The sequence below is a fragment of the Typopeltis vanoorti genome, chromosome 11 (genome assembly GCF_054136105.1).
Source record: "Typopeltis vanoorti isolate ZY-2024b chromosome 11, IOZ_Tvanoo_1.0, whole genome shotgun sequence".
Lineage (NCBI taxonomy): Eukaryota > Metazoa > Arthropoda > Arachnida > Uropygi > Thelyphonidae > Typopeltis > Typopeltis vanoorti.
Window position 1 is genome coordinate 103,290,070 of NC_143559.1, and position 24,460 is coordinate 103,314,529.

Genomic DNA, 24,460 nt, shown 5'->3' on the forward strand with positions numbered 1-24,460 from the left:
GTAGAGTTTCTCATAGTATTCTTTCCATCTGCTTTTGATTTCCAGTTCTTCTGTTAGTACTGCTCCATTCCTGTCTTCAATGGCATTTAATCTGAGCTTAAACTTATGCTTTAGGCCACGAACCAAATGAAACATTTTATAATTGTGCCTCGTCATCTGAAACTCTCTCTCTTCACATTTATTACCATAAAAATTTTCTTGTGCTGCTTGACAGCTCTTCTGACTTCTCTATGTAATCTCTTATATTCTTCAGTCCCTGTATGTTTCTCCAACCACTTCTTCTTTCGATTAGATCCCACATTGAATCTGCAATCCATGGATCTCTTGGTCTTCTTGAGCTGAGATACTTTTGGCTGTATCCTGTATTATAATCGTGACCCCTTCCGAAAGCATTGTGATCCCAACCAAAAATTATCCAACTGAGTTGATGTTTCTTCTGTGAGCCCACTAGGAATTATTCTAACATTCAGTCTAGTTGGATGTGTCTAACTTGGAAGGTTTCTGAGTCTAAGACTTACTGTGGGTCTTACTAGCTGATGGTCTGTACTAGTCTGCTCCAGAACAAGTATGCACATCAGAGATTCTTGTCTTCCACTGTTGGAGAGTCAGAATGTAATCAATCTGGTGCCTTAATTTATCAATGTTAGATGTCCAAGTATAGGTCTGTTTGGTGCTTCTGGAAAGAGGTATTGTTAACAATAACTAATATATTAACATGGGCAAATTCCAACAGCCTTTCACCATGGGTGTTACGTTCACCCAGACCAAACATGCCACACTCAGGCCTAACTCTCATACTCTTTCCCACTGTCCCTTAAGATGTAAGGTAGATCTCTCCTTAGCAGGCAGTCCAAAACAATTTGCAAGTTTTCATAGAATTCCTCACTCTCTTCATCAGGCTTATCTGTATGGGGTGCATAAACTACCACAATTGACACATTGGTAGGAGAGCCTTAAGTCTAACATAAAGTATCTGTCATTAACAGAATTCTAACCAAGAAGGGTTCTTGCCTGAACTGTCTTCAGTATCACAGCCAGCTACCCCCATGATGCTTTGAATCACCATGTATAGTCTAGTCATAGACTAAGTCAGTAGAGACGAAGCCCTTTGGTTGGAAAGACCAGAATTCAATTCCCGACCATGATGCAAGGAAACTGTCTAGTCTCTTTCGAGAAAAGATGAGTTGGCCAGTTTTATATTTCATACAGAGGTAGGGTTTTTCCCCACCGGGAAACTTGGGTTTTTTCATCCCCCAGAACAGGCAAACTGGCCCCATGAACACACACGAATTACAGTCAGAAATACTTAAGAAATGGTCCCTCTTAGTCATACAGTCAATTCCCCCCCCCCCCCAATTTTTATCTGCTCAGGACCAGCATACAGTCAGAATGCTGGTCCTGAGCAGATAAAAATGGGGGGGGGGGGGAATTGAAATGGTGACATACCTCCCCTCCTCCACAGCCACATCATAAGAAATAAATAAAACCTCCTGAATAAACAACTAGCTTCTCATCTTATTTTCTGAAGTGACCTTCATTCCATCTGGTCTCTGTAATTCCCATGATTCAATTTTATACCTCTCTATCTCTTTACAGCCAATATCAAGTGTACCTATCCATGTGCCTTTTTTAAAATTCCTCTCTAGGATTAATCCTATACCATCCATATTCCTCGTTAAGAATATCACTGACTGGTTGGAGACTGTAATATACTTCTCAAACAGGACCCTCTGCCTAAGCCCTGAATATGCTCTGATTATTCTGCACAGCAACTGATGCAGCATGAGATGTATTATAAGTCACAACCATATTAGCATTCTGGAATGAAGTCACTGCAAGAAAATAAATGGTAGGGTTGCAATGGCTCGTTCCACATTTCTGGGGAGTTTTGGTCCAATTCATCCTATGTTGGCCAGGACTTTTATCTACTGTGTGAGGTAGACTTCCACTGCATAAAATAAAATGAAATAGCAAAATAGGAAAGATTCGGAGTACTATATATTGAATACTCTAACTGCATTTTGGGGGAGGAAAAGAGTAGGAAGAAAAGAAGGAAGGTAAGGACCAGTCTACAGATAATATAACAAATGTATATTACATGAAGTAAAGCATGGTGGTCCAGCATCAGGTACCTTGGGTTTGCCACTGAGCCCTTGAAGGAGTTTTTCTATTTGGCAGAGGTAAAAAAGAAAAAAAACTTGAAAAGATATAAATTATCCTAAATATTCACTAAATGGAGAGAATTGTCCTAGTAAGCATATAAAGTACACGACCAAAATGCATGTTTTCATGTTTAATACTTCATCAGGAAGCCATATTCATGAAGATGCTCTAATTCTGAATTAGAGATAGAAGCAGTAGTAGATATTTTTTCTAGCACTAGATTAAATATATAAGTGATATTGTGGTTTTCAACAGTATCATATTTCCTAATATGTGCATGCAGCATGGCAATTTGCACATGATTTTCAGATGCAAGCTTTAAATACATTATAATGGAGAGCAACATACTGAGAGAAAGTCAATGTAGTCACCCGATAATTCTTAATTTTTTTTTTTTTGTTTGTTTCCAAAATTTATCATTTAATATAATTTTGCCAACTGATATCTTCATACATTAGAAGACAAATTTAAATGAAATGTTAATTCATTTAATACTAATATCTACTTTGATTTTACCTGAGAAAGTATTGTCAGCAAATCTCAGCAGAAGACTACTTTTACCAACACCTAAGAAATATAAAACAAATTTACCAATTATTTCATTATCCACAACTAATGAAACAATAAATTACTGCTAATATTTCAACAATTTAATGTTTCATTATCCACAACTAATGAAACAATAAATTACTGCTAATATTTCAACAATTTAATGTTTCATTTTTCTAGAAATGTATAAATTAAAAGATTTTAAATGAAATATATATATTTCATTAAATACAAATTCCATGACAGAGAAATGGCATTTGGCACTTACAAAATCTGCCTTTATGAGGGCCAAATCAGTCTGATCATCATTCTCTCATTTAAATCACTTTTTTTCAGACATTTGTTTCCTGCCTTATGTATATGCGTTTCATGAACAATGTTTTGCTGAACTGGCAACGATTGTCTCCACTTTCTTCCAATATTTTAAGAGCATAAGGATCTCTTCATACCATTCCATAACAGCTGCAGCTTTGTTCCATGGGGCATTGTTATCTTGATAGTAACACAGGTCCATTCCATAAAAACTCCACAGTGCAGGTAGCATCTGATTATCCAGATATCAAGGTACTAAGCTGCCTTCATGGAACCACTCCAAACCAACTGAATGCACCCCACACCATTACTCCTTCACCAAACTTTACTGTGGTGTACAACACAATGTGATAACAAGTGTTCACCAGGCTGCCTCCACACCCTTCCATTGGACTAGAAACTGGTGAACTTTGATATGCTGCTCCAGAGTATCATTTTCCACTGGTCAATTGTCCAATTCACAGGCTCTCTGCACCAGGCCAGAGCCAACTTGTTCATTGTTGTGATGTTTGGCTTGTGTGCCACTGCTCTTCCATGAAAACCTAGTAAATGGAGTTCTTTTCATACAGTATTAGTGCTCACCATGGTGAGCACTAATACTGTATGAAATTATGGATGGTCTGTGCTGATTGTAGCCAGGTTTTGCATGCCTGTTTGAACATCCTCCTGTCCCTGTCAGTCATTTTCGATGGCTGCCCTGGGTGCTTTCCTGCACTAGTGATGCCAGAATGTCTCACGTTGCCAACCATTGATTTTAGATGCTCCAGTTAAGTGGCAAAGGCATGTATATACATACCGCCAATGTGATGAGAGTCCACGATGACACGCCTCTCGTAGTCACTAAGTTCACGTCATGTTGCCATAACACCTGTATTCAACTGCTATGATGAAATACTGCTTTCTATCTGTACACTGGTTTTTATGTTATTAACAAACCTGTAATGTTCTATAATTTCAAATAATAGGGGTCGGTCTCTGGACAATTATTGATAGATAATGTACAAGAAGATCTTGTTTTAGCAATTTAATTTTACAGTTAGTTGATATCTGCAGGGAACCTGAGAAATGCTTGTAATGAAATTTACTTATATAGGAATTTGACAAGCTGGTATTCAAATTAAAGAAACAGTAGCAGGCAATCAGATTTTAAATCCGATAAAGGAGTTCAGAAAAGATGGCAAGCACCATGCTGTATCTGTTCTTGATCCATTAATGTTTGTCCTAATATATTAATACAGAGCTACAACTTGCAGAAATATCCTTTTTGTTGTTCTCCACTCTGTGGAGGAGAACCAAAAATATCTCTGAAAGAGACATATAAAGGCAGAATATTTTTTTATTTATTTTTACTTAGAGATCAGTAAATTAATTGAAATGCTCCCAGAAAGCAAGTTTAAAACAGTATGGAGCATAGCTCGTAAAATTTATAACAGGAGGAGGCCCTTCTACGAGTAGTCCTGTAACCACATGGAGCTTGATGAATATAAAATAGTAAAGAAAAGCAAAAATTGAAGATTCCTATTTAAAAAAAAAAATGACTACAATCTATGAAAACAGGAAGCCCTTTAATTATGCTCATACAATGCCTTACATTCATTCAACATCTGTAAATTCCCTTCTCATCAGCAACATTTTAATAGCCAACACTGATATAACGCTTAGCATAACTTATTGAAAATATACATCTACATCATCTCTCCAGTTCAAGAGTGCAAAAATCATATGGTTAGTAAATTTAAAATGACATCCCTATAACGAATCCTTCAAATCCACCTGAAAAACAAATTCAAAACATTCTCCATAAATGTCTATAAGCAACCCTTCAAACTATATAAGGTCAGAAGTAGCAGTCCAAACACTGAACCAATGGAAATGAACTTGTGAGACCTTCCAGTAATACAGATACTGTTTTTGATTTCGAACACCTGATAATACAATCTCATGTCGAAAGTTTTTCCACTTGGTTATATTATAAATTAAAGATGACAAGAAATTATATTTCTTGATTTCATCCTTTATCCAAGTATAAGCAAACAAAGTATGCACATGAAGTAACTTCATGACAATAATTTCTTGGCATCTTTAATTTATAATATAACCAAGTGGAAAAACTTTCAACACCTATCTCTATTCCAGAGTATTTTAATAATAAGGTGCAACACCTTTTGGCTACTTATATATGAAAATATGACTTCTGTATTACCTCAACCTTAGTATCACTTATAGGTCTAGCTACCAGTAATGAGACCTCAAAATTCCATATATATATTTTTGGTATTTTGGAAAAATTCAGCAAAAGCAGTGGATTAACTATTAATGCAAATTAGACAAAATTAAAAGTTTTTGGAAAGTGCAATCTTGGAGGCATTCCTTTTGGGCTAACCGCCAAGAGAGAGAGAGAACACCCCTCACTATACTTGGAATTCCCTTTTTTCTTCTTTCCTTTTCTTCTAAAGCCATAGTACTCAAAACCATAATCTTTCCTGCTTAGCTGTACATAATAAATATTACAGACATCACAGAAGCTGAAGAAAAGCAATTATATAGTAAACCTGCCAAATTTTTTGGTCCAGTTGATAACAAGAAGTTAAAAAGGAATTTCTTCAACTATCAAAGAAGCACGGAAGATTAGGACTTCCAGTCTTAAAATTCTGCTATTTAAGCAATACAGCTTAAAAAATCAATAAAATATTGCAGACCAATCACACATGTGAAGATCTTCACAAGACTTCACATCGGATAATGGCAATGATGCAGAGGACACCGACATGCAGAAATAGAGAGGTTATGATGCCATTGTATAAGGCCTTGATCACCTCATATGGATTATTGTGCACAGATTTGGTTGCCAGGTTTTTATGGTGACAAGGATATGTTTGGAAAGGGTCCAGAAAAGATTCACAAAGGTGGTCAGTAGTCTTTGGAATGTGGAGTATGAGGAGAGATTGAGAGAATGTAAGTAACAAAGCCTCATGAATAGGAGGAAGAAAGGAGATACAATTGAGACATATAAGCCAGTCAGTGGTTGTTATTGGGTCAACATGGAAGATTTTTCATAGAATGGGAGGAGGAAGGGATTGAACAAGAGGCCATCGCTGGAAACTGTATAAGGAGGGTTGTGAGCAGAAGGTTCTTTGCATGAAGAGTGGAATGCATTGCTTGAATGGGTTGTGGGTGTAGACATATTGAATCAATTTAAAGCACATTTGGATGAGCATGTGTGTGTGCCTCCCATGATGAGTCTGACTCCATGGAGGTCAAATGTTAATATTTTTGGTCCAGCCGATACCAAGAAGTTAAAAAAGGAATTTCTTCAACTATCAAAGAAGCATGGAGGATTTGGGCTTCCAGTCTTAAAATTCTGCTCTTTAAGCAATACAGCTTAAAAATTCCATAAAATATTGCAGACCAATCACACATGTGCAGATCTTCTCCTGTACTACCTGGGTTTTCATCTTCCCCTGTTTGGAGTAAATGATTATAAAGGTTCAAAAGCTGAAAACCCAGGTAGTACAGAAGAAGATTTTTCCTGAATACTAACAACACTCTAACATTGACATTCCTTCCATTAAAAAAAAAAGAAGTAAAATTTGATATAAAGAAGTCTTTAATCTCTTTTATCACGAACTTCTATGGGTTCTTACTGACAACAAAATTTTGTTTCATAGCTTATTGAAGTTCCAAGGATACCCTAACAGGAGAGATCTTGCTTGGAGAATTGCATATGGCTGCCTTCCAGTCGATACCATCAAATGGAGGTACTTTAACATCAGAGATCCAATCTGTGACATCTGTTTCTGATTGGAAACAGTAGAACATGCATTCTACAGCTGCCCTCTTACCCTTCGTATTTGGAACAGATTATGTAATGTGTTGGATATTCCATTACTTACAACAGAACAGGTTATTTTTATAATTAAAATACCATTTATAGAAGATTAGAAAGAAACCAGCAATATGACATCCAAATGCTTCATAATATTTTATTGTGGAAATTTTATTGTTCAGTCAGACGATTTTTGTATTTAGAAAGAAGCATTCTAGGAGATAAAATTTTTGATTAGATGGTGTAGACCACCCACATTATGCAATAATCACCAGAGGGAGATAAAATTCTGTCTTTTCTTGATATGAGAGGTTTTTTAAATAGTTCCCATCATCTTAATTTAATGTGGTCTCAGTCAATTGCAGGAACAACTGGAGAGCAATCCCAGGCAGAGAAGGCCAACTCAAGGTGGTTAACTCAGATAAGGTTGACCATCTGGGTATCAGTCATCTTTGCACTTAATTTTCAATTGGTCTTTTGGTTGTTCATCTATATGAGACTGGTGAAAATGGGAAAACTGATAGCATTTGTCTGTCTGTCTTTTCTTTCTCCTAATACTATCTATACTACAACCCTGTACTAACTACTCTAGGCCTATGATGAGCACTCCTTTACTTTTTCACCTCAATAAAGGTCAAAACCTTTATTGGATAGTGGCCCATTCCCATAATGCATAGCATTATACATGTCTGTAAGGATATGTATGTGCTTTGGATTGTGGGATACTAAGGCAATTGGTGTGAAGTTATTAGCCTCTATATACAAGTTGCGCTGTCATGAAATTACTTCATGTGCAAACTTTGTTTGCTTACAATTGGATAAACGATGAAACGAAGAATATAATTTCTTGGCATCTAATTTACAATCACATGTTAAAAGTTTAATGGAGTTCACTGGAAAAGGATCAAAAATATTTTTTAATTCTTCCAATATTTCATCTGTTAGAGACATTGTATGGGAGTACAATGAGATTTGTAACACACATGCAACATGGATGAAAGACTAGTCCTAACTAGGTGGGGCAAACTAACAGGAAAAAAGTTATCTTTCTCTGTTTACAGAAAACCCACCACAACGGGAAGATTTTTGAATGATGCTTCACACCACCATCCATTGTAAAAAATAGGCATAATTAAAACTTTACAAGACAGGACATACAATACATCTAGCACACCAATTAAAAGAAATGAAGAATTACACTACTTGGCACAGAACCTTGCACTTAATGGTTTTGAACCCACGATGATCAAAAAAATTCTTAATACAGTTCCTGCAACTCCCTTACTTAAACAAGATTTCAAGGATGCAGTCACGCCGTCATACATCAAAAATGTTACAGACAAAGTGACTATGTTGCTACCGTGAGTACAACATAAAAGTGGCTTTTCTACCTTTACAAAATGTATCAAGATTCCTACATCTACCAAAAGTACCACACCACCCCATGAAAAAAACCAGGCATCTATGAGATTCATTGCTCTTGTGGCATTTGTTATGTAGGCCAGACAGGAAGGTCAGGAGAGATCCGCATGCCTGAACATGTAAAAGATGTTGAAAAAAAGAAAGGAGTACAAATCAGCATTCCACGCAGCTACTACAGGCCATCAAGTACTCTGGTAACAGACAAACATGTCATATATCGATAATAACTGTTTCACAAGAAAATTTAAACAAACCGCACAAATGCTTAGGATCCCCACACACTGCAATAAAAATCGCTGCTTGATTTTACATCAAGCGTGTGGCCTGCCTTCATCAAAAATTTAACTGTCACGGACCTAGGATACAGCACATGTGAGCCACCAAACGCAACAACTAGCAATGTTCCAACATGCATACAGTAATGAATATATCATTTGTATTCTGGTTTCTCAATTATTTAACAGTTGAAGTTCAAAAGAAAAATTCCGATATTGCGACCACGTTTATTGAGATCAAGATAATCAAAACCCGACAAGTTTCGTATATCATTTGACTTACTTCTTCAGGGGTTAAAGGTAACTAAACGTTTAAACACAATAAATGAGGAACTTACTCAAAATAGTCCATTTGATGTTATGGCCATCTAACTGTTCATCAAATTAAAAATTAAAAAATCCAAATGCAGAATCGATACATACATTCATGTATGCTATGTTTGAACAATGCTGGATGTTGTCACGTTCTGTTGTTCACATTCACACTGTCCTAGGTCTGACTTAGGTATATTTTTTATGAATGCTGATCAAACGTGGCTGATCAAATTAAGCCCTTGTTTTTGTTGCATTGGGATTCTAAGCATATTTGCAACTTCTTTAAATTTCCTTGTGAAAAGTTTTTTTCAATACAAGACATGTTCGTTTTATGCCAAAGTACATTACGGCCAGTGAAAGTTATGTGATATGCTAGGCCTGATTTATGTTCTCTCCTTTTTTTTTTTTTTTGTACGTCTTTTTGATGTTTGTTCATACGAATTTCTCTCGATCTTCCTGTCTGGCCTACGTAACAGATGTCACAGGAAACTTTTGAACTGCTAAACCACAGAAACCTATGTCTACAGTTGTGAAGTTATTAAAAACATCTAATATGTATAATTAATTGTCAATAAGCTTTTGTTGTGTAAAATTTTTATGTAACATTATTCCTGATGATGCAAGTCTTACGACGAACGAAACTTGTCGGAACTTTTTTTAATTGTTTATTTTTAATAAACTCTTTATATTAATATGTGGTCTCAATACCGAAAACTACTTACAGAATAACACGCCATGTCAGGACCATGAGATGGCAGCACTTGCTTGCCAATCTCTTCACTGGATGCCACTCAAAATTAGCGATAATCCTGGGCTAGAATTCTCTGATTAGCTACCGGTGGAGATTGGACTATCTCCAAAAGTTAGATAGGACTAAACCACCCTCGCCTACTCTCTCTAAGGGAATAAAAGGCATTAGCAGACAGCATAATTGCAGAACCTTAATGAGAACACCACTATGGGATTAGATGGTATGTCAGTTAATGTTTTACAAGAATGTGCAAGAGAATCAGCATCTCTGATAAAGCAGGCTCCAAGAAAGTAGCAGCAAATCATAGGCCAATTAATATCTCGGGGGGGGGGGGGTTAAGATATTGGAGAAGTTGGTTCAAGACTAGGTGGATGGTAATATTATATATCATAGGAGGCAACATGGCTATATGAAGGGTAGGTCTTGCCTTAGTAATCTGCTGGTCACTGAGTAGCTATTGCTGTCCAATTTAGTGACAGCTGAATTGGACAGAAACAACTACTGAGTGATACTTCTAAACTTAGCAGACCACATTGAACTTTGTTGTATAAATTGGAGCCTATGAAGATGGATATGAAGCTAGTGATTAGGATTAGAAAGCAGCTGATGGACAGATAGAGGGATTTATGGAGAAAGTGAGACCAGGAGAATGCAGGTGACTAATGATGCACTACAGGGCTCAGGACTTGGTTCTCTTCTGCTTAAGTTGTACATTAATTATATAAGAAATGATTTGAAGGAAATATTCTATTGTTTGCTGATGATGGTGCAAAACCGAGAAGAGTAATAGTCAAGTAATTCGCCCACACTGATAAGCAGGGATAGGGAGGTTATTTTCCTTTAGGTTACATCTGGACTATTGCATATGGATCTGGTCACTGGATTATGTGGGGATGAAGTGGTGAAGAGGGATGAGGGATTTACAGGAAAGAGTGACAAAGATTGTGCCAGGTCTGTGGAATGCTCCCTATGAGAATAGACAAAGTCTGTGGGCTTATATATATGTATAAAAAAAAAAAAACACTAATAGACGAAAAAGAAGGGACACAATAGAAGCATATAAGTTATTAAAGGGATTTTATAGGATTGACACAATACTTTTTTCAGCACATAGCAGATAAGGAAATAAGGGCTCACCCCTGGAAATTATATAAGTGGTGTAAATCAGCATGCCTAAACACATAAGAAATGTTGAAAAAAGAAGACAGCATAAATCAGGTTTGCCATTTCATACAACTATTGCAGGCATCAAGTAGTTTGATGACAAACAAAATTGCCTTATATTGATCACGATTGTTCTACAGGAAAAAAAAAAAAGAAGAAGCCTTGCAAATACTAAAGGATCTCCACACAATATAGCGAAAATTAAGGCTTAATCCTACACCAAGTTTGGTCTACTTTCATCAAAAATCTAACTGCTGCAAACCTAGGATATGACATACATAATGTTACAGAACATGATGGCAACAACTAGCATTGTTCCAACAGGTATACAGTAATTAATTAACATATTTATTCTGGTTACTTATTTATATGTACCAGATGTGTGTGTAACTGTTTCTAGTCTTTTTTGTACAACTTATGCTAATATCACTGAAGGTGTAAGAATTTTACTAAACTTGTTATTTATCTAAAAACATGTAGTTTCAATACTGAAAGCCTTCTAAAGAATTATATAACTGTTTAGTAAGGGTGGTTAGGACTAAGTCTTCTGCTTAGATCATGAATGGATAGAACAAGATGCCAGAGGTGACATTTTGTATTTTGTTAGTGAATGAGCTCAAGGCAGAGTATGATCAGTATTGTGTGTGAATAATGGGCCTCCCTTATGGAGTCTTCTTTAGGCTGGCAGCATACCCCATCCCATCCTGTTCCCAGTCTTCTCTGGAAATATTATATGCAGCAATCTCTCAATTAACGTGCCAATGTGTGCTTTAAAACAGGCACATTAATCGAATATAATAACCTATTGGAAAAAGTATAATTCATTCCTCAAATTTCTTTTTTGACCCATAATTTTTTTTTAAAAAAGAATTAGGGTATATCTCAGGGCCTAGTTAAAGGAAAACCATGAAGCTGAAAGACAATAAAACATAATCTGAATATAAATTTATTATTATACTTCTTAATGAAGAATTGAGCAACATCGTTTGTTGGGCTCTCTGTTTCTTTTTTTCATACAACTGATGGTATGGCCCTATTGCCTCTTCTACTACTTTTGCAAATTTTACTGCTTCTCTTTTCATCAGGGTCAGCTTCTAAGCAGTGCTGCTTAAAAACTTTGATTGTACAAAAAATGTTTTCAAATTGTTTCTGTGAAATCTCTTTGGGTTGTCAGTAATTAAATTTTCTTCATATTCTTCAACATCTTCCCACTGTGTATCTCAATTTAGCAGGACAGAATCATTTAATTTCTCAGAATGAGATTTAATTAACTTAGATTCATTTGAAACGACTCTAAAATCATGGCTTGCATATTACTAGCAGTAATCTCAATTGACTTTAAAACCAGGCTGAGATTTCTCTGATTTGACAGGCATTCGCTTCCAAAAAAAGGCCAGTTTCATTGACATTAAATATTTGTTGGTCACAATAGCTCCCCCCGCCCCCTTCTTCCACAATTTTCTTAAAAATCTCTGGATAATTTGCGGCCACCTCTTTATCTGCACTTGCAGCTTCGCCTGCGATTAGAATATTGGATTTTTGCAATATTCGCTGTGTATGTTTTGTATTGAATATAAATACAACAAATATTATAATAATATATGTCTGTAATACAATTTTCTTTTTCGATGGGGGATGTGAAATATCTTAATTTTTCCAAGGGAGCCTTTACATCCAAAAGTTTGAGAAGCACTGCACTATGCAATATTTGTCAATTGCATGTGTTTTCTGGACAATTTGCTGTTTCGTGAAACAAAAAATCCAAGTTTCCAGGAGAAAAACAATTCCTATTCACCACCCTCCCTTCCCAATGAGACTACCTACTTGATAAGCATTCCTCTTATGATAAAAATCAATCTCTTTTCCAATCAAAGAGAGCATGTCCTGTCAGTACAACTGAAAGAACAATAAAGGAATTCTATACTCACAAATTCCTTTATATATAACATATGCTACTGGATTATTTATTTTAGTATGTTGAAGCATACCCAATAAACTAATCTTTGATATAGCTATAAACAAACTATTCATCATTCTTCATAGATGCCACCACTAACAGAAAAGGCAATTCAAATTTTGTGACATCCAATATGAGGTTATTGTTGACCTTTTAAAGGATAATGAAATCTTGCAGCTGAGACCCCAAGACTTAAGCTTGTATTTTGGTAAGATTCAAATCTCTTACAAGATCATTTGTGCTGAGTCTCTCAATGTGATGCTCTCACAGCTGGTAGCTAAAAATATGAATCCAGTTCACAATGGATGCTTTGCCTTCAGATCCATTAATAGTTGTCTTCATCCACAGACCTCAGGTGTTGAGGAATTGATAACATACTATCATGAGACTAATAATGGATTTCATGACAGCATGTTCTGCCCACTTTAATTTCTTAAACAGAATTAGCAATCACTTGCATAGTTTATAAGGCTTCCTCAATAGCAAATGGAACTGACGCATACCCATTACCAAAACTATATGTTATGTAAAACATTTTTTACTTTGTTGGATACATAGTTGCACTATTCATATACTGCGACAACATGCAACTGCAGCGATGGCAGTATCAAAATCACTTAGTCCACCTTTTGCATAAAAAAAGCAATAACATATGAGAAATTATACCAAAATGTCCTCCACAAAGTCAGTTCACATATTATTATTATTATGTGATGCCTCCAAAGATTGTTGTGCGAGGGCACCTACTCTACAACTCTCCATCTTCACCACTCAATCCACTAACTACAGCAAACCACACCAATGCCATCTACTACCCATGACTGCCCCTAGTATTTTCACAAACAATCACAAAGATTCATGCCTACGGCAGGATTTGAACCTGCAGCCTTTTGGCTGGAGAGCAGAAATGCTAACCACTTGGAATAGGAAATGCATCCTACTCTGGTGGCACATGAACAACAATGTCACTATATAGTGACAGCAGTGCACATGACACATCATGTCAATCATCACTCACCTACAGACTCTGAAGAGCATTAACCTTGAATTAGTATAATTTAACAATGTGAATTTATGTCAAAGTTTTTTTTTTAAGTAGCATGTGGATGATAGAATAAAACAGATGTAATTTTTGTATTTAGCACATGGCCAGCCTAGTGACTGATAGAATATCTGCTCTTCTACCAACAAGCTGCAGGTTTGAATTCCTGTAGGCATGGATGTTTGCAGCTATTTTTTGGTGGAAATGAGTTTCACTGCCTGGTGAAAATACAAAAAATAAAAATTAATAAAAACAGAAAAAATCCTTAGTCCATCCACTGTACTAAGATACTACAAGCTAATACAACCTTCTATGGATGGAAGTAACATTAAAATAAATAAATATATATATATATAATTAAATATATACAGTTAGTGATCGACTTTTATCTAATGCAAATTTCAGTACTGCACAGTGTGGATAACCATAATTTGGACAAAGTTTCTCCCACATACACAACAAAATCTCAAAACACTGATCATGTCTTGATACAATATTTTAGAATGTGATGAAATTAAGAATATTAAGATATACTGTAGTTTTCAACACACATATATGCATGTCTGATGAAGTAATATAAAAAAAAAAAATCCATATTCTTGAACTCATATCAATAGACTGCTTATAACATCAATAAGCTTAACAGAGCTTGTAAGGCATATTAGAGTAACATGAAAAACATTGTCTTGCCAATGTTTTGCTTTTCGGTAATGGTGTGCTTCAGATTAAGTCAATGGTTGTTTTGGATGTTAATTGATTCCAGGTTACTAATAACTTGTGAGATAACTTTGACAGGTGTTACCAGTAAGACTAATAAACAAACAATAATCTAGAACCTCTTCTCAAGACCAAATATGTAATATTTGGTCAATTCAATTTGGGTCACTTTCAGTAAACAGGGTGGTGGTCTCAAAAGTAATCAAAACTAATACATGTCTTGAGGCTTAAGTGCTGTGAAGAATTCATGTTAGAGGTTTAATGGAATATTACAAAATGGAATTTTACAAAAAGTTTTTGTAATCCCTGAAGATGTCTCTGTGACGGAGATGAAATATTGGAAGTATTAAAATTCTCTTTCAGTGCCTGGTGTATACAGAGCACCTTGTTCCTGTAAACTTGCCTACTTCGGACAAACAGGCAGATCAGCATCCATCCGATTAGAAGAACAGTTCTTACATCTGCAAACACGATTATGGTCAGTCTGGCCATGCAGACCAGACTGTTTTGGATACATCCCACAGGATCTCCTGAAAAAAACTACCATGCTCCACCATAGTAAATTCAAAAAAGAAAGACTATTCTTTGAATCTGCATCTGCACTCAGGAATCAACCTAATTTAAACAAATATGGTTGCATTAAACTTCCCAAAATGTGGGAAACTTTAATTATCAGAGATCCCTCTTTATATCCCAGGCCACCTGCAAATGCCCATAGAGGGTGCATCACCTAGATAGGACTTTAGTTTCACTTTGTATTGTATGTGTGTGTTGTTACAAAAAGTTTTTGTAATCCCCAAAGATGTCTCCTTGATGGAGACGAAATATTGGTAGTATTAAAATTAGTTTTAATCCTTTCTCAGTACTGTTAATATTCCATTATACCTCTACCATGAGTAATCAAAACTGTTTACCACTGAAAAACATTCACCCAGCTAGCAAGGTCAGTTACATATTAGTTACATATCAGGAATTCAAATGGATGATGTGTAGAACAGTTTATAGAGGTGAATGTTTATTTATGCTAAAGAGAGAGAGTACAACTTCAGCTATTTAAGCATATTACCAATTAGTGGAGGTTTGTGTGTGTGTGTGTGTGTGTATTTTCACTACTTGTGTTTGACTCTGGTTTGCTTCTCTACATGCTGTAGTTTGATTCAAGAGCAAGTAATCTGTCTTTGGCTAGAATAAGAATAATAATGCTTTCTATTTTATTTATTATTTTTTTTTATGTTTTTTAGGCTGACAGTGATGCTAAAGTTCAAATCAGTTCACTACAAACGCAAAGAACATTGTTTATACCTTTGGAAGTGTCTGGTGCCATTCACTAATAGATTAGTTTAGCACTATTTCTTGCAACTATGGAGTTTCATTGTGTAACAATACACAGTGAAGAATAACAGATACATGCAGATAACTCTGCATCTATCTCTTACTGCTGATAATTAGGTTTTATTGCCAGAAAATGTAGGATATTTAATAACATTGTCAAGTGAGCCCCTTTCAGGCAGAAAAGGTTAGAATATTTGGCAGTAGGATAATACACCAGTTCATTGTGAAGCCTTCTGACTCCTTAGTGCATAGGCCTGTCAGTATCTAGAGATCAGCCTCAAAACAGAAGTTTGGGTCTCAAAGTATGTTTAGCATGTGTCTTGAAAGGTATCACTTGCACTGTATGAGAAAGATGTACAGAAACCAGAATTCTTGCTTCTGGAGATTAAACATGGTATTGGCCACTTAAGGCAATAAGTAAGGTGGAGGTGTTTCGATGGGCAATGAAGGTCATCTACCACACCTAGAGTAGTGGTGTCTATAATGTCAATCACAAATATTTGTAGTTGATTGCCAAGAATACATTCATATATTCCTTTTAAGACAATTATCACATATGTATATTGTTGAAACTGTATGGTAGAATTCAAAGCAAGACGCTGCTTGCATCCTAATAACATTACCAAAAGTACATCCATTCTTAGAAATAATTTTGCTTGAATGACTTCACTTGAGGGATGCAACCCTATTCGGTAACATGCACTGTGCTTTGCCTATTAGCAAAGCACAGTGCATGTTACCGTGCATTTCCTGACATAGTATGAATGGTAAAAATTTGCAACAGAGAGCAACATAGTGATGTGCTACACTGTGATTTAGTAGTTAAAAACATTTGATACCGATTTCTATGATGGGACAGATAGCTTTTAGTGTCCCAATGTGAGAAATGCATAGACACAAAACGTGATATGTACCAAACACTTATGCGCTGTGTGATAAGGCCTTTCATATATAAGCTTGTTATCTTTTGAAACATCCTCACAAAATGAGAAATTGGAAGTAGCATTACAGCCAAAGATGAAAGCTTAATTTGTAGACATTATTTGAAAATGCTCCAAGTTCTGATTAAAGCCATATGGGTGTGTGCATATACACAACACTGAAAAACTGTAAATCAGTCTTTCTTTCACTTTGCTAAGACTTTGAACTGGTCCATATAATTATTATTATTAATTAGTAATAAACCTCCATGGAGTCCCATGACTCATAGGAGATCCTCAATCACACACACACACAGCTCAACCATACCATGACTTTAATACATTCACTGTCTCCACAATCACCACACTTCCAAGCAATGCATTCTAACCAACTACAACTCTTCATGCAAAAAAAAAACAAAAAAACTACTACTTACTCTTGCTCACCTCCCTCGATGAGTCCAAAGACTCATCGAGGGAGGACACCTGCTCTATAACTCTCCGTCTCCACTAACCGCAACTACCTTCATCATCTACACCAGCGCCATCTACCGCCAACCACCACCACCACCACCACCATTTTCACAGACAATCACAAACATCTATGCCCACGGCGGGATTCAAACCCACAGCCATTTGGCTGAAGAGCGGATATGCTAACCACTTGGCCAACCCCTTACCAACTTATATGTCCCCCCCCATTGTCCTTTTACCCACTAGACCTGAAATTTTTATTTCTTTAATCTACTTTCACTCTACATTCCAGAGACCAGAAGCTTAGTCAATCATCTCTGAATTCATTCCAACATTACTTCACCATTTTGAAAACCTGGTGACTAAATCTGCACGTAATTCACATGCGGTTTGATCAAAGCCTTTTACAAAGGAATCATAACATCCTTACTCCTACATGTCAGTGTTCTCTGCATTATTCTAATAATGTACTTTGCTGTCCTCACAATTTTAGCAAAATGTGCCCTGAAATTTCAGATCCTTATCCACCAACATTCCAAGATCCCTCATCTCCTCTGCCTACTCTATATATATCTCTATCAATCTTATACTCTGCATCCCATCTGTGCTTTTCAAACTTTAAAACCTTATATTTTGCTATGTTGAAATGGTAACCTCAATCATTTGCCCATTCAGAAAGTCTATTCAAATTTCCTTGTAAGGCTACAACATCCATTGTACTCCTCATAGTTCTTCCGAACTTTGCATCATCTGCAAATGTGTATGCTGCTGTTTACATACAAATTAAACAGCAATGGAGCCAAAAAGACCCCTAGGGCATGCTCCTGGTGATCTGCCTTCTCTGGGATATCACTACACTACAAATCACTTATTTTTCTGAAAATCAAGATTTATTTACTTTAAAATTTGAATATTCACAACTTTGTCTCCAAACAAAATGATTGTTTTAACTGATATTTTATGTTCAACTATCTCAACCTTAAAATTATGGTTGCAATAATTATATATAAATATATATCAACAGATGCTGCTTATAATGGCTTCCACTTGTGTGCATAATTATTCCGTTTTTTTTTTTTTTTAATACTCAATAGTCTGTGTATTGACTACACTTTGTTGTATGCTTTTCCGAACAAAAATAATGTATAACGGATATCGTTCTTACGAAAACAGCCAACATTCACTGAAGCTTGGTTGTAGATTAGTTTTGGTACAAATAAGAACATAATGGATTTTATAAGTAACAGCGGACACCTATCTATTTTGTAATATATATATATATATATATATTAAAAAATAAAAATAAAATAAAAAAACATTGAGTTTCGCGGGAGTGAGGTGTGGGGGTACCTTTATTAACAGCCGCTTAGCATTCATAGGGGAGAATTTATGGAGATAAAAACACACGTGCTGGAGTAATTATTTTACTTATAAAATAACACTCGATGTTTTTGTCTCCATAAAATTTTCACTATGAATGCTGATCACCGTCTAACCTTAAAAGAAAGCAGCTTAGTATAGCGACTGAAAATCACAATGTTCCTCATAGCCATCAGCGAAATTTAACCCGTAGACCGTTCCCACTCGGATACACCCATCGTCAACTCTTATTAAATAGGAAATATTTTTCAAGTTAGAGTTCAGACTAACTTTTAGGTTTCGGGAGGGCGGAAAAAAACTGACTCCTCCCACTTAGAAAAATATGAATACAATAGTCAGAAAATTATCATGTTGTTATCTGTTCTATGAAATTCCTGATTGAGATAAATTATCTTTTTTTATACAGATTGCAATGTATAAGATGAGGTATTAAGGAACACTTTTTTTTTGGGGGGGGGGGAGGACTACGCGTATACCAGACTGAGTTGTGAATAGATTTGAGTGATTCATCACTTGAATGACAACCACAAAAAAATAATCATGTTAATATGTTTTCATGCCAGGAATATTTCACTAATAATTCAATTATAAGATTGCTTTTTAAAAGAAAGAAACTGCATTGATTTTCCTTGAATAAACATTCATCCTAAAGAAAAAATATAACTAAATTCTACAATAAAAAAATAACGACCTACAGAAGCACTTCTGCTATCCACCTGATTAGTATTATAACACTGATATGTAATTACAATCTTGTGACAGAAGCATACTCTCGCTTTACTTACCACTATCTCCAATAATTAACAGTTTAAATAAATGGTCATATTCTCGTGCCATACTATTCGAATTTCACTAATCACCGTTCAGAATTACTTGAGCAACTCAAACACAACTCTTCGAAACTAAATGTAAATCCCCACCTCTTGGACATCGGTCTAAACATGAACGATTGTGGCTCCATACCTGTCATGCTTGAAAAAACATAAACGTCTGGTTTATTTTGGTATATTTATTTAACATCAGAAAGGGAAATACATAATAGTGTTTACTTTTAATATTTGATTCCTAAGAGAACGCTGAGAAGGTAATTATTCAATAAATTATTAAAATTTTATTAAATAGTTTATTTTAATTATTTAAACTTTGTTAGATTAAATGAAGCTAACTTCCAGGTTTGCACCAAAAAACGGAATCTAAAGCTATAATATAAATTTTGTGAGGGAAAACATGTTTACTAATATACCAAAAAGCAAAGTCTGTGAAGGAATTTTGTGCCCATTAGTAAGATACTATTTCGGGGGAGTCATCAGAACTTTAGAGTCAAAAGTAAAATATAAAATATACCTGCGAAATTGGGGGTTACAGCCATAGCGCTAGGTCCGCGAAAAAAGCAGTTCTGACTTGGAATCTAGTTGCTGACTAGAAGAACTTTTCTGACCTTTTCTTCGACCGTTCTTGAAATAGCCGATCTTGAAAACAGGAAGGCAGGTTCTTAGTTTTTCTCCCAGAAACTCAAATTTTTGGTGTTCCTCCCAAAATTGAAAACAGTATTCAAAGGTTACAAGGATTTATAGAGTAAAGTTAGGAATTGTACAGGTGAGAAATAATGATTTCAGTAAGGTTTTTTTGGCGGCTGGTGGCGTGATCATGGATGTTGCCTGTTTGTGTTAGAATAGGTTAAATGTGAAAGACAGTCCGACAAAAGAAAAGAAAAGAAAAGAAAAGTAACCTTGATTGATATCTAAATAAAATCAAAAGTAATATTTATTATATTTTGTTATTATTATTACATGTCCGCGAGGTTAGCCTAGTGGCATTGCGCTTCGCAACCATATGCCTGGGGAAGGAGTGTCCTAGGTTCGATTCCCGTCGGAGACGTGAGGAGCTGAAGGATCTTCCTCAGCCATAGCCAAGTTAGCCGGTCTTGGGCGCGGGCAGTAGGGTTTTTCCGCCAGTTTATCTGGTGTTTTTCATCCCGCAAGCAGGCAAACCGGCCCCGTGAACACACAGGGATACAGCTAAGAATACCTTGAGGCACAGGAGTGACCATTCTATCTTCGTATTTCGGTTACGAAATCCAAGCATGCTTGGAAGGTTGTGGGCCTTAAAGGCCTGTTAAAGCCATTGGGATAGGATTATTATTACATGAAACTTCAATCGACCCAAGAACTCATTGTGAAAAAGAATTCCACTCCACACAACGCGATGTCGCAACTGTTCAACCTATTTACACAACGCCATCTACCTCCCAACAATAGCAGTTTTTGTCATAAATTACGTACGTATTTTCTTGTTGATTTTCCATTATTATTATTATTATTCCTGTGTATAGAGCCTGTGTAGCTCAGTGGATGTGGCGTTTACACACCACGGCGCTTGGCCGCACGAAGGAAGACTTGGTTTTGAGTCTAGTCGGCGACTAGAAGAAATTTTTCTAAGCCTTTTTTCGACCGGTTCCCGAGTTAGTCGATCTCTGGCACGGGCAAGCGGGTTTTTTCTCCCGGAAACTCGGGTTTTTCGTCCCGTAAACTCAAGAAAATCGACCGTAGAACCCACATTATTTCAGACATTAAATATATTGTTAGGGATAGGGACCACGAGATGGCGGCACATTTGAGCCGTCTCTCTTCACTGTCTACCGCTTAATTAGTGATAGCCTTGGGCCATCTATCTCTGATTGGTACCAGTGGAGATTGAACTGCCCACTCAGTCTCCAAAAGTTAGATAGGGCTAAATGGCCTCGCCTACTCCCCGTATACGGGAATAAAAAGGCGTTAGATGATTTTGTTTTATTATTATTATTACAGAACACCTCCAGGGAGTCCAAAGACTCATCAAGGGAGGGCATCTACTCTAGAACTCTCCATTTCCACCACTCCACCAACCGCAACTACTTTCATCATCTACTCCAATGCCATCTACCACTGACCACCACCACCACCACCACCACTAGTATTTTCATATACAATCACAAACATCCATGCCCACGGCAGGATTCGAACCGGCAGCCTTTTGGCTGTAGAGCGGATACGCTAACAACTTGGCCAACCAGGCCTGCATTATGTGAAATATAACGCAAGTTTCCGGGAGAAAAAGCCTTCTACAGAGGTAACAGGTTTATCTATGAGGCAGATACCCAGGGAGAACCCTAGGCTCACACAGAAACTTGGTATCCTCCACAGGAGAGACTGGTTAACTCATCTTCAGCTGAAAAAAAAATCCACATATAGATTCCTCTAGTCACGACAAGAATCGAACACTGAACGATTTTCCAATCGAAGGAATTCAATATTCCACAATTCTTCCAATTGCACTGGAGTGGCACTAATGAAGAGTGAAGTAAGATCATTCTTCAGGAATTATGTTTGGGTAGATTGGAATTCACGATTGTCTTTACTCCTCTAGAATAAACTGAAATGATCTGTGTATAAGACGTTAGATATAGATCTTGAAATTGGAATCATTAAAGCACTACTTTCTAGAATGAACAACAGAAGTGGGGAATACACTCCTTAACAGAACTATGAGGATTTGAAACTAGTGACAGGTTATTAATGTATGGAAGGAAGAGAATGTGTGAAAGTACAGAGCTGTGGGATAACGAGGCATTAAAAGAAAAGCATAATAAGAGGATCCATCTTCCATTTCATGCAGTCAACCAGGGAGGATATTTGCAATATAATTGTGCAGATCATAATACAGCAGCTTGGGAAGGCCTCTTTGTCAGGCTGAATTAAATGGACGTGAAATATATAGTAAGCCTCAGGTTAATAAAGAAATCTGTGATTGACTTTCCCTGTTATTTTCAAGAAGATTGTGGTGAGGGCAACTGTACAATCATTAAACAATAAAGGGACTCTGCGACAGTCACCGTAGTGATAAGATTAGGGAACACGAAATGGCAGCACATATCAGCTGCCTCTCTTCACCGGATGTCATGAATAATTAGTGATAGCCTTGGGCCAACTACTTCTGATTGACTACCAGTGGAGAATGAACGTCCCTGTCAATTTTCAAAAGTGAGAGAGGGCTGAAATGGGCACACATATTCCCTATATGGGAATAAAAGGAGTTACCTAATTATATTATTATTAAATAAAAAAATACGGGAATAAAATCTCGTTTTATTCCCGTATATAGGGCGTAAGTGGGGCCGTTCAGTTCGACCTAAGTTTTGGAGACTGAGTGGGCAGTTCAATCTCCACTGGTACCCAATCAGAGATAGCTGGTCCAAGGCTATCACTAATTAAGGGGCACGTAGTAAAGAGAGACGGTTCAACCAGTGCCGCCATCTCGTTGTCCCTAACCCTAACACTCTTATTTCATGTCTAAAATAATGTAGGTTCTGTGGTCGATTTTCTTGAGTTTCTGGGAGAAAAATCCAGCTTGCCAGTGCCAGAGATCGACTAACTCGGGAACCAATCGTTAAAAGGCTTAGAAAAATTTCTTCTAGACCGACGACTAGATTCGAAACCAAGAAGTCTTCCTTCCTGCGGTCAAGCGCCGTAGTGTACAAACGCCACATCCACTGAGCTACACCGTGGTTTTCTTATAGGGAGCAGGCAAGCCCTTTAACCCTATCTAGCATTTTTTGGAGACTGGGTGTACAGTTCAGTCTCCACTGTTAGCCACTCAGAAATAGCTGTTGACCAAGACTATCACTAATTATTGCCATCTCTTGGTACCTAACACTAACAATATATGTTACAGTCTGAAATAATGTGGATTCTATAGTCGCTTATCTAAAGTTCATGAGACAAAAAGCACGACTTTCCAGGAGAGAAAAAAATGCTTGTCCTTTGCCAGAGACTGACTAACTTGAGAGTGGGTTGAACAAAAGGATTAGAAAAGTTCCTCCAGTTGGCGACTAGACTTGTACATATGTCTAGCTTCGAATGGCCTAGTGCAGAGGATGCAAGCAACACTTCCACTGAATTTTTTTTCTGTGTAGTTTAGTCAGCTAAAAAAATCAGCTAACGCCTTTTTATTCCGGTATATAGAGAGTAGGCGAGTCCTAGCCTTTAGTGGAACTGTCATTTGTTTATTTATTTATTCATATGGAGTTTCCTCCCTTTTCTCCCCCTTCCCTATTGGGGCAAGTTGATCCCCCTCATGGGGGTTAAGTATTTATGGCTGTGGATCCATGTGTACACAGGGCCAGTTTGCCTACTTGTGGGATGAAAACCCCAGATACACTGGAGGAAAAAACCCTGCTGTCCACGCCCAATACCAGCTAACTTGGCTATGGCTGAGGAAGAATCTTAAGCTCCTCATGGCGGCGACGGGAATCGAATCCAGGACACTCCTTCCCCAGGCATATGGTTGCGAAGCACAAAACCACTAGGCTAACCGTCTGGACAAAACTGTCATTTGAATCCTCTGAACTAAGCTGCCTGAAGTGAAATGTAAGTTCAAGTATAGTCGCTGCCTACAGGAACTTTTTCTAAGCTTTTCCTAGACCGATTCTTGAGTTAGTAGAGCTGTTACACCAACAAGCAGGTTCTTTATCCCAGAAATAAGTATTTTTTGTCCATTAATGTAAAAAAAAATTGACCATACAACCCATACCATTTCAGACTATAACATCTCCTTTTAGGGTAAGTGACCAGCAGATGACAGATTTTGTTCGATGTCAGTTTCACATCCGTTGCCGCTTATAATTGGTGATAGTCTTTGACCAGTTATCTGAGGTGACTGAATTGCCCAATTGGTTTCCAAAAGTTAGATAGGACTAAAACAGCATTGCTTAATCCCAATAAAGGGAATAAAAAGAGTTAATCAATTTTTGATTTATTATTATTTTTTTTATTATTGTTGTTGTTATTGTTATTATGAATGTTATAACTATTATGAATTATATT

The 24,460-nt window shown here is 36.7% G+C and overlaps 1 protein-coding gene across 1 annotated transcript in view; it reads right to left on the minus strand.

Annotated features, from left to right (window-relative positions):
- The window catches only part of LOC150101890 (ras-related protein Rab-35-like), a 43,617-nt gene extending 24,050 nt beyond the window's left edge, over nt 1-19,567 (minus strand). The window contains exons 1-2 of the mRNA XM_090400950.1: nt 19,385-19,567; nt 2,680-2,730 (exon numbers count right to left, since the gene is read on the minus strand). Of these exons, the coding sequence (XP_090257076.1) occupies nt 2,680-2,730; nt 19,385-19,436 (103 nt within the window). The 5' untranslated portion in view covers nt 19,437-19,567. The remainder of the gene's footprint in view (nt 1-2,679; nt 2,731-19,384) is intronic.
- Nucleotides 19,568-24,460: the final 4,893 nt, after the last annotated feature.